General features: G+C 38.2%; 2 protein-coding genes across 3 annotated transcripts in view; one reads left to right on the top strand and one right to left on the bottom strand.

The window, feature by feature from the left end:
- Positions 1-4,443, bottom strand: part of LOC311066579 (ral guanine nucleotide dissociation stimulator) — a 25,895-nt gene extending 21,452 nt beyond the window's left edge. The window contains exon 1 of the mRNA XM_084087828.1: positions 4,033-4,443. Coding sequence (XP_083943954.1) covers positions 4,033-4,212 — 180 coding nt within the window. The 5' untranslated portion in view covers positions 4,213-4,443. The remainder of the gene's footprint in view (positions 1-4,032) is intronic.
- ptgesl (prostaglandin E synthase 2-like) lies at positions 3,797-12,202 on the top strand. 2 transcript variants are annotated; one of them, XM_084087837.1, is made up of 7 exons: positions 3,797-3,937; positions 9,219-9,410; positions 9,506-9,561; positions 9,867-10,019; positions 10,141-10,341; positions 10,433-10,550; positions 11,238-12,202. In XM_084087837.1, the coding sequence occupies exons 2-7, from the start codon at positions 9,345-9,347 to the stop codon at positions 11,355-11,357; spliced, it is 714 nt and encodes a 237-aa protein (XP_083943963.1). In that variant the 5' UTR covers positions 3,797-3,937; positions 9,219-9,344; the 3' UTR covers positions 11,358-12,202. The 2 variants fall into 2 exon arrangements, with proteins under 2 accessions (XP_083943963.1, XP_083943962.1); XM_084087836.1 differs by lacking the exon at positions 3,797-3,937 and adding an exon at positions 8,199-9,094.

Here is a 12,202-nt window from a genome sequence, read left to right as displayed (position 1 = left end):
ATTTTTGAAAGATATTCAGAGTTTTTAGTTATTTAAAGCAACACTAAGGAACTTTTCCTCTTCGGTCGCCCTACAGGTTGGAAGCGGAATTGTCCATTACTGCTGTCGTAAATAATTTCGCAGCCAACTGTCGCACACACACTCGCTGTTTATCCAGCACCGGCTTTGGAATGAACGATGTCCACTGACAAGGTAGAGTATGTTGCATGATTTCATGAAAGTATGATGTATTGCGACATCAGAAACGAAGGAAAACTAAATAATGACTATTGTAACGCTTGACGTAGAGCAAGTCAAATTTGTAGTTTTCTTATGTCTCATTCGAACTACAGAAACGCGACCCGGTTTGGCAAACTTGCATGGTGTGGTTATAGCAGATATAGGGCTGCAAAGCGAATCCAGAAGTGCCTTTCACCCTGTTACGACTTGATGAACCACTGATACGATTTTGGAAACATTATTTTAAAGTAAAAAATGTTCCTTAGTGTTGCTTTAATAGCAAGACAACTAGATTTCCACTGTTAATTCTGCTAATTATGTATATGAAATATTCTATAATTATTGTCTGTACAATTTGGACTGTTTTTCTGTACAATGATTTGCGGATGCCATGCCATTATTTAAAGGAACACTCCACCGTTTTTTTAAATAGGGCTTATTCACCTTCTTTCCTTCATTTAGATAGGTGGGCAAATGCATTTTTGTCTCAGTGCATGCATTGTTTTAGTTTGACAGGGTCGGCGCTAGCTTAGCTTAGCTTAATGAATGGAATCCTTTGTTGCCAGCTAGCATGTCATGAGTAAAAGTGATCAAAAAAAAAAAAAAAACCCACCTAATTACTTCTTGTGGCCTGCGTATTCACAACAAGTACAAATAGATTAACACTAGCCGATTTCCTAGGCAGATATTGACTTGGGACTATATTATGGGGAAGCGCAGGTGAAGCACTGCTACTTGGGCGCAGAGATATCACGCAACACATGAAATCCCACGACTTCCGTCAACATACCGGCGTGAATAGTAGCTGGCTATTTTTCCTACAGTACATGAATGGCAATGAACATGGCTAATTTTGTGAGAGACGAAGAGGGTGACTTCTCAGACAGTCAAGAGCCAGAGCCAGAACCATACCTGAGTTTTCAGAAGAGGAGCTGCGTGCTTTGGAAATAGAATGACAGGAGGAGGAGGTTGCGATCGCTCAACAGCCTGAGGACGTGAGGATGAGAGCCAACACGAACTGGTGGTGTGAATGTGGGGGAATATGCCAATCTATCCCAACTGAAATAGTGTCTGTGCTGTGGAGAGTGGGACAAGTTTCTGCCATCGATGACCAGGCTCAGCGCGTCAGATCAAGATGAGCGTGCCCGCAGTTGTGTCACAGCTACCGAGGATTTCACAGCGTTGATCCATCCTGCAGTAACTTTTACTCTATTTTTTTCCAGGTGTGATAAAGTGAACTGGAAAAAAAGCCCCACGCCGAATGGACCAAATGGACAACTGTCCACCGAGTAAGTGATTATTTTAAACATGACACATGTTTAGATCGACCCATATTATACCTGTATTCACATTCACATATTATACCACATATTCACATTTCATGTGTTGCGTGATATCTCTGCGCCCAAGTAGCAGTGCTTCGCCTAAGCAGCAGTGCTTCGCCTGTGCTTTCCCCTAATATAGTCCCAAGTCAGTATCTGCCTAGGAAATCGCCTAGTGTTAATCTGCATCGCTATTTGTACTCGTTGTGAATACGCAGACCACAAGAAGTAATTAGGTGGGTTTTGTTTTTTTTGATCACTTTTACTCAGGCCATGCTAGCTGGCAACAAAGGATTCCATTCATTGTGCTAAGCTAAGCTAGTGCCGTCCCTGTCAAACTAAAACAACACATCCACTGAGACAAAAATGCATTTGCCCACCTATCTAAATGTGGGAAAGAAGGTGAATAAGCCCTATTTTAAAAAACGGTCGAGTGTTCCTTTAAATGGACAGTTCTTGGCTAGAATAAGGTGCAGTATGGATCGTCAAAGGTCTGGCTGTGTGAGACTAGACAAAACCTGACCCACAAACACAGACCACAGTTGGATACTGATGTTCAAGAGGAAAGACCTTGTCAATGCATGTCTATGTGGCTTAAAACAATGATGTTGTTATAACAGGCCAATGTGAAACAGCTCTCAATATGGAAGTGCAATCTGACAACAGCTTTAAGTATTGAAGACACCTACCTTATTTTCAAAAATAGGTCAAAGACTTAATTCACTGACCTAATGTAGAATGTAAATCCCTGATTCTTTTTCACAGAGAGAGCTCACATACTTTCCTTTCTTGAGTGCCACAGAAACACCATTCTGTGGCTCAATTTATTACCCTGCTTTATTCTCTGGAGCTCAATTACAATTCTAAGGCGCTTTGACACTCAGAACTTGGCATTTAAAAGTGCTTTCTCCTCACGACTGAGGCCAAAAGAGAAACTATATAAAAAACCTAGTCCAGTCCAGTCAATGAGTACAGACAGCCACTGGCTGAGACACGGAGACAAGCTGATCCGATACCACTGTTGCCAAACATCACTGCTGGAAACATTTTGATCATTAATAAAAAAAAAAGTGTTGTACCAAGTGTACTGACGTGTATGAATCTTTATTTTGATTGAGATCAGATATTGAGATCAATTTAAGGTGTTCATTCATTGAATTGAGCATCCATGATAAAGAAAAAACATCTGGTTGAAAACACATGTGCAAAGTTCTTATGTACTCTGTATTCATTTTGGTTCCAGGTGGTTCTGAATTTGTTTTAAAATTTTAATTCAAATGAATTCAGTAACAAAAAAAGTTACTATTTCGTTGCACTGTGAATAGATGTGAGAGCACATCTAAATATTTTCAAAAACATAATAATTTTTTTTTTTTAAAGTTAGTCAATATTTTTTATACAAGCATCATGGCTTATTAATTCAAAAATGATAAAATACAAGTTTTTGGGGAGTCGCACCACATGATATTTTACAACCTGATCTAACCTTGCCTTGCCTTAATGACTAATGTATTACGACTAATTATCTCATATTTTAAGAGACTTTTTGACCTTGACTCACAGCCATGGTGGTCTGCAGGGGTCCTCTCTATGACATAATTTCCTTCTTTATGTATTTCCTCTTGGTTTGGCAGACAAAGTTTTAAAAATATATAATAATAAGCAGTAAAGCAGTTTTGTTTTTATATTTTTCTCCCCTAAGAAATAATAATAAAATATGCCTAATAAGAGTTTCAGAATTTACAGTTGGATCACCCAAACATTATTTTACTTTCAGTCCTCCAAAAAATATCTAAATGAATTTTTATTTAGAAATTAAAAACATGCCTAAGATGTGTATGCAAAGACACTGCAGAATGAACTGCACTTTTAAAATATTTTTGAATAAATAAATATTAACCCATTTCATTAACAATTATTCAAACAGATCCAAAACAAAAAGCCACAGGACCAACAGTGAATCCCATTCACTTCAAGATGACTCCTAAAACTTGAAGCAATTGCAGTACTAAAGTGAAGCATATAATATGCAATAAAGGAAGCCTCTGTAAACTAGACACATACTGAGACCTGCAGAAGTGCTGAGACATGAAAACATCTGCTTAGCAAAAGTAGCACATTTTCCTTGAACATCTTTGTCCGAAATGTGCCACTGACATTTAAAAAAAGAAAACGCCATATAGCCACGGGCAGCATAGCAACAACATCCTGTTCCGCATGCCAAAAGTAGAACTATTACTGAGCGCGTAAGATAAACTCCAGACGCCGTTATCGATTAGTTGTAACCCGTTTAATGACAAGGAACAGTGTGAACTGAGGAGAATAGAAGACCGTCAGTTAAAGTCCTCATTGGCTCTAAGCCAACATGCACGAACACAGCAGAATACAGCCGAAGGGTGAGTACATACTTGAACTAAATGAAAACACATGCACACAGACACGAACTCGCACCAGGTGAATCAGAACGAAACGACTGCAGTCTCTCTCTTACCAGATCATCCAGGATGGAGACAGGAAAATCAAACATGCACATCTTCACAGGCTGAGCCAGGGCTTTATGCAGACTGAACAGAGACTTGGGCTCCATCTTCCCCGATGGAGAGAGTGCAGGCTGCTGTCCAGGCGCCTGCTTCATATTAGGGGTGTGCTGCTCCCCCTTGTCCGCTCTCATTGATACACAACTCCCTCCCTTCCTCTCTCCCTTTCAAGCGTTCCCTTTCCAGAGTGAGTGCACGGGCACTCTCACTCTTTCTGTATTTCTCTATACTAGTTTACACGCAGCAAAAAAAGGAACTTGCTGCCGCTGTCACTAACACTCTGTTGCCATCTACTTCTCTCGCCTCAGAAGACGGTAAGAAATTTGAAGAACTCGACCTCCTCCCAGTGCTTCCTTTTGCACATTGTCTCTCCTTCTAACAATCCCCTAACCATGTAAAAACCCACACCCATACATGCTACGTAGGTATGCAGGTACATCTTGCTTTAAAATGCAGTGTCTCTCTCTCTCTGTGTCTCTCCCTCCCTCTCAAGCCAGCTGTGCATCACATTCAGTCTACGGCTATCGCTCACACTCCTGTTTTCCAGCTCAGGAAGATGTAGGAGAGTTTGGCCGGGTGTTTTTCTGCCTTCTGCTGTGCTTTTCCCCAGGCGTGCCCCTCCGAGACCTTCTGTTTGTGTATCTGAGAGCGCTTCGGCAGTGGAAAAGTGCTCTCTGGCTCATGTGCTCTGTCCATTTTGCACGAGCAACAAAAAAAAAAAAAGTGTCCAGGCAGAGTGTGTTCTCGCTCGCGTGACCAGTCTGCCCAGTGACCTGTGCAGCTGGGAGTCTGAATCCTTCAACACACACACACACACACACACACAAATGGCACACATTCACTCACATCCATTAAAGAGTTGAAAAAAATTGCAATGCCCTATCATTAAATCTAGGTCACAAAGCTTTTCGGCCAAAAGATCTGTCCTATACTAACACAGCCTTAATGGTAACAGTATATGAGACATTTCTCTTCTGCTCTGAGTGAGTTAGGGTATGCGCACAAATACATTATGCAGGAACTGTTCGTATAAGGCATAAGCAACAGGATGAAAACGCATAAACCTGAACAGCACACGGTTCAATACCAGAGGGTTGCATGTGATGATTATCTAACGGCAGACATAGTTGAGGACCACGGGGAGGTGGCACTCTATTATGAAAGCACAGACTGTGGGAACTGTTTTGAAATGCAGAGGATATCCTACGCAGCCATAGAGCGATGTGGTTGCCATGGAGACAGCAAACGCTCAACCTTTGAAAAGAGATGCCTAGAGGAACGGCAATAAAGCCCACAGAGACTGTATGCCTGACTTATTTGCACAAGAGCACCGTACCTCACCACAAAGATGTGTGCACAAAAGCAGTTTCTATTTAAAATATGTCTCCGAGTTATACCTTTTTTCCCCCTTTTCAGTTGCATTCTGTAGTCTGCGTGACATTTAGTCAGAATATGCACTAACATGTCTTGCCTCATTCCATTCACGTCCAGACATGTGCAAGTTCTTGAGAACTTGGATGCCGAAAAACGACTTCTCTCATATGGTGGCTTCACTGGTTCAAAGACTTGTTTACTGGATAGAGACAGACCAAGGAAATGTAAAACATTTTTAAATGTTAAAACAACACTCAATTTTATACAATATTTAATGGGGCCTTTTTAAAAGAAATTAATACTTTTATTCAGCAAGGATGCATAAAATGAATCAAAAGTATCAATAAAGAATCATGTTCTGTTCTTCTGAACTCTATATTCACCAAAGAATCCTGATCAAATCAGCATTAGAATGATTTCTGAAGGATCATGTGACACTGAAGACTGGAGAAATGATGCTGAAAATTCAGCTTTGCCATCACATGAATAAATTAATTTGAAAATATATTAAAATAGAAAACAGTTATTATAAATAGTAATAATATTTAACTATTTAAAACGGTATATTTGATCAAATAAATTCAGCCCCGATGAGCACAAGAGACTTTCAAAAACATTTTAACAATTGTAGAGAGCACAACAGAACAGAAGACGTGTAAAATACTGTTCAATATGAATGAACTACAAAATCTGTAATTCAAGACAATGATCACTATGGTGCCAATATATTGTGCATCTCTAATTTATATGATGTTGTATGATGCTTACATAGCAAATCAATTAAAACCAGATTGAAAAGTTTGTAGACAAACTTTGAAGTTGGCTTGAAAAAGCCAAGCCAGAAAGTTTGAAGATGGATGGATGGATAGATAGATAGATAGATAGATAGATAGATAGATAGATAGATAGATAGATAGATAGATAGATAGATAGATAGATAGATAGATAGATAGATAGATAGATAGATAGATAGATAGATAGATAGATAGACAAATAGACAGACAGATAGACAGATAGATAGTATTAAAGATAGAGATATATATAGTATACTATATATACTATTTATATATATATAATATATAATATATAAATTATAATAATATATAATTTATATATTTTTTTGTTTTCATTTTCTCACAAAAATTAGTAAGATCACTAAACAATTTCTGGACCCACTGAGTTGAAGACCCCCTTTTAAGGACCCTTGGTTAAAAAAAACCCCCTCTCTCTAACTAAAAAGAACTGTGTGTTGGGTGGAATGAGAGGTAACCGAACGGAAACACAGCTTCTGTCTGAACACCCTCAGAGATCCAACTCCACACAAAGGCAGGACAGGGTGGCGGAGAGGAACTGTTGGAGCTGTTCGCTTTAATGTTCCACTCGGCCTTGGGACACTGGCAACAAAAACGTTACACGTAGATGGGAAACTTCTCTGTCAAGATAAATTTTCCACACAGTACCTTAACAACCACATGTTTACGCAGACTGTTCTAACAGCATGAATACAGCTCCTCTGCTGTTAAGAATGGTTCTGTTCAAATATATAATTTCTAGACCTCCAAAAGGTTACAGCCAAAAGTCTTGCGAGATAAATCTGTCATGTGGCACTACAGCAATATATGCCATTGGCAATAGCTGTAACTATTAGAACCTCTTACTGTAAGACCAGAGAGACATGCAGTGACATGATACACATCCTATTGCCAAAGAGGATGCCACAAGAGTTCTGCATCCTCTTTATTGTGTAATGACTCATCGATTATAACATGCTGTAAACAACTGTCTGCACATTCTTAAAAGCTTTTCCTTTGTTTATAACGTCAGTTAAACAATGCTGTGTCCCCCTTTTTCTGACGCAGTGCACTTTCCTTTTGCCTGTTTCCATATCAGAACAGAACACACACAGAATGAGTAAACAGAGTGATTGAGAAATAGAAAAAAGGGAGTGAAAGCGGTGCTGACGTGTCGTATTCTTCGAAATCGATAATTTGTTAGTGAATATCCTGAAAAAAACTGTTCAAATTGTTACTATGCCTGCGGGTCAAAGTCTTGGTTGGTTAGCATGGCCTAGTTAATCCCTGCTGGTAGATGCTATAACTATTCTGGTGAAATATTTTTGAAAGCAACATGCAATCTTTAGTTATATTATAGTAATTTTACCAAGGTCCTATTCTAGTTAACAGGGTTCTTAAAATCGTGAATTCGTTATTTTTCTCTGTCAGTTTTTACATTACAAACAAAAGTTGCTAGTGAATTTTGTGGGACTGGAACTCAAATAAGAGTCACTATATGCAAAAAAATTAAAATAATAATAATTATATATATATATACACTGTCACTGATGAGCCAAAACATTATGACCAGTCCTAACCAATGATCATCTCCTAACAGGGTAGATTAGATTGTGAGCAAACAATCAATTCTAGTAATCAATGTGTTGGTTGCAGGAGAAATGGGCATGAATCAAGATCTGAGCGACTTTTACAAGGGCCAAATTGTTATGGCAAGGCGAGTAGAGAATATCTCTGAAACGGCAAGGCTTGAGAATTTACCAACAGTGGTCCGAGAGGGACAAACCACAAGTCACACAAATTTTAATGATGGTTATGGGAGGAATGTCACAACACAGATCACACTCTGCTGCATATGAGGCTGCGTAGCCGCCATAGGTAGCCGCAGACCAGAGTGCATGACCCCTGACCCCTGAGATTACCTTTTCTTTTTCTTTCTTTCTTGTTTTACGACGGTTGGCATCCAGCTTATTGGTGCATTACCGCCACCTTCTGCTCCGGAGTGTGGATCAGATAATAGGTTTACAATCTATATTCCTTACCTTCTCTTCACCACTAATACACACATATTTACTCACTCACACACACACACACACACACACACACACACACACACGTGGGGATAACTAGCACTTGACTTATTAGCAATAACTAGCTCTGTTCTGCTATATACTACTTATATTATAATACTTCCTCACATTCTAATAATTATACTTCAAATCCTATTGAAAACCCCTGATTTTCTTTAAAAAATCATCAGTAGCCTACTCCGATCTGTGCCGTTGATATTATTGAAGAAGATTTTTATTTGTATTCCAATGGAATTAATATATAAACTATTAAAGTATATTTTATATAAACAAACAATAATATCTCTAATAAGACTAAAGACTCTAAAAAGTTCTGAGATTTTAATGCGGCTCAAAGGGGGATTCGGTTTTCGAGCCTCACGCGCCCCCTGGTGGAAATAAACTTTAGCTATTAGCTTGTAGCATTTTCCTATAGTGTTCAGCTGTCATTGCGCTTGCCGTAGACTTGTGGGAGTTTATGTAAAATCATGATGGCGGCGGCCTGTGCGAGAGCATTTAGTAAGGTCGGTCGGTTAGTTTTAGACACGCCGAAATGCCGCGTAACAAACACCGCAGCAGTAGCGCCGAGAATAGGCATGAGATGCCAGGGAAGAGCTTACGGTACCGGCGGTGCAGGATTTAAATCCAGACTTTTGTTCGCTGCACCGGTGCGTGGCAGTGGCAGAGTCCTGGGATGCGCCTTCTTGCTCGGTGGTGGTTTCGGCTTGTACCAGACCATCAAACTCACGCTTCAGCGTCACCTTGCAGAGGAAAAAGCAAATGTAAATATTCAGTTATGTGCTACATATCTGGATGTCCTACCCTTTTTGACATGCAACTATAGAAAGTAAATGTCATTTTTGGGTTAGTTTGCTCACCTTTGTTTTGTTAACATGTTTTGATTAGGCACCGCTGGGGACAGATCTTAAATTGACTCTGTATCAGTATAAGACCTGTCCGTTTTGCAGCAAGGTGCGAGCCTTTCTGGATTATCATGGTCTGCCATATGAAATTGTGGAGGTCAATCCCGTTATGCGAAAGGAGATCAAGTGGTCCACTTACAGAAAAGTTCCCATCCTGATGGTGAACGAGACGGTGGTATGTAGCTATTCGGATGATGTCTTTCCTGATTATGATTATGAATAGTAAGATTCTTCAGATCATCAAGTCCCTCTCTGTTATTTCTTCAACAGCAACTCAATGACTCTTCTGTAATTATTAGTGCTTTGAAGACATACCTGGTCAGCAAGTGAGTACTTTTTATATAGATGTTGTTGATAGAATTTATGACTTTATATTTAACATTTTGTATATTTCTGTATTGTATTCATGTAGAGAAGAGATTTTCAAATTGGGACATTAAACGAGTTTTTCCTTGCTATATTGATTTGACATTTGATTTTTATCTAAGGGGATTGTCATCGATTGAGATCGAACCTTTTAGCACTGTTTTCTCTTTTGCGCTAATTGCTTTGCTGATAAAAAAAAAATGCTTATGCAAATACATGTAAATATAAGTGCAAATTTGTATTGTCCATTCACTGCTTCTTTTAGGGAGAAAACAATATCTGAGATCCTCACTTTTTATCCTGAGATGAAGGCAAAGAACGACAGTGGGAAAGACGTGAAAGAGTTTGGCAATAAGTACTGGGTCATGGTGCGTGACGCTGACGCTGATCATCTATATCCTGGAAAAGACACCAGAAAGTAAAGCAAATAAGTTATGTCTGATAGTGATTGCTTTATTAGTCTTTTTTTATTTTTTTATTAAATTTTATGGTGTCAAACATTATTTTGTTTGTTGATCTCACTAACACTTTTTGCTCAGAGATGAGATTAAATGGCGGAAGTGGGCAGATGATTGGCTGGTGCACCTAATTTCCCCAAATGTTTACCGCACGCCGACCGAAGCCCTCGCATCCTTTGACTACATAGTACGAGAAGGCAAATTTAGCACCTTTGAGGGCTTCTTTGCTAAGTATTTCGGAGCTGCTGCCATGTGGGTCATTTCAAAGAGATTGAAAAATAGGTATTTTTTTGAGGGCAGTGGGTTAGTAAATAATGAAAATATTTGACAAAAATGTTTTGACATTAAAGTTTAACCTCATTATACTACACAGGCACCATCTGCAAGATGATGTCAGACAGGATCTCTACAAGGCCGTCAATGATTGGGTGGCAGCCATTGGAAAAAATAAGAAATTCATGGGAGGTGATCAACCCAACCTTGCAGATCTGGTATGTGTTTCTCTTTCAGTCTAAAATTTTATTAAAGATATATAAAATACACTACTGCCGTTCAAAATTGTAGGGTTGGTGATATAAAAAAAAAAAAATGTTTTTGAAAGACATCCTATGCTCACAAGGGCTGTATTTATTTGATAAAAAACAGTAATATTGTGACATTTTTTATCATTTAAAATAACTTTTTTCTATTTGAATATATTTTAAAATGTAATTTATTCCTGTGATGGAAAAGTTGAATTTTCAGCATCATTACTCCAGTCTTCGGTGTCACATGATCCTTCATAAACCATTCTAATTTGCTGATTTGGTGCTCAAGAAACATTTCTTATTATTAATGTTAAAGATAGTTTTTCTGCTTAATATTTTTGTGGATACCATGATACATTTTATTTCTCACTTTGATGAATAGAAAGTTCAAAAGAAGAGCATTTATTTGAAATATAAACAGTTTGTAGCATTTTAACATAAATGTGTTTACTGTCACTTTTGGTCAATTTTACGCATACTTGCTGAATAAAAGTATACATTTTTCTTACTGACCCCAAACGTTAGTGTACAGTAGTGTATATTTTTCCCAGTATCAAAATTGCTTGAGGAATGTTAATTGGATTTGCTTTTTTTTTTAAAATTTTTTATTGGCATATCTAATCCTTCTTGTACCTTGTGTTTTCAACATAGGCCGTGTTTGGTGTTCTGAGGGTTATGGAAGGCCTTCAGGCATTTGATGATATGATGGAACATACCAAGGTGAAGAACTGGTACTGGCGTATGCAGAAGGTCACAGTACAAGTGTCATAAAATCAAAGCTTCGGTCATCACTGCAACAACTTGAAGCACTTGATACCACTGCACAACTTGCCATCTGTTGGTAGCGTACTGGTTATGCAAATCTTAAAAGACTATTTTTTTCCAGTAATTAAACTGGCTTCCATTCTTCCTTTGCTCAGACTATACCCACAGAGCTTATTTAATTTGAAGAGATCAACAAAAACACATCCAGAACAGCATAAAGTGCTTTTCCTGTTTGTTTGTTTGTTTGTTTGTTCTCTCTCCATGATTTGCTTTACTACTCAACTGATTTTTCTACTCAACTATTTCTTTTACTTTGGAAAGCAAAGTGCAACCTCATATGATCTACAGACATTGTGAATGGGTTGAAGTGGAATTGTTCTGAAAACATCCACTTTTCTCCATCTTTGTGGGCTTCAACAAATGTATAATCTAGTGATCTGGTCTATTTTTCAACAAATAACGGTTAATCTTTTTTGCATATGTTGCTCTTGTTCTTCTGAATTGTTGTTTTGTTCCTTTTTGTAATGTTGAAGTGCTGCCACTCTCATCAAGTGGTATTTAGGTTACTAAGTAAGCAGATGAGCTCAGCCCTTGTAACATTAGTAGTTAATTATGTCTACCTCTGTTAGGGTTATACTGTTCATAAACGTTCAATCTGAGGTTGCAGTGACCTTCAAATCTGTAGGTTACTTAATGTTTTTCAACCTGGGGTTCTCAATTTAACTTAAAATGTGATATTACTGATTTATGTGAAAGTTGCTAAATAATTCACCAAGAAAGCTATGCATCATCTTTTGAGTTGTCAAAAGTGACAAATATTTGTCAATGAAATAAATTAAAAATCTCAAGCA

This window comes from Abramis brama (assembly GCF_963993115.1).
Source record: "Abramis brama genome assembly, chromosome: 16".
Taxonomy (NCBI): domain Eukaryota; kingdom Metazoa; phylum Chordata; class Actinopteri; order Cypriniformes; family Leuciscidae; genus Abramis; species Abramis brama.
This window is presented reverse-complemented; position numbering and strand designations above follow the sequence as displayed.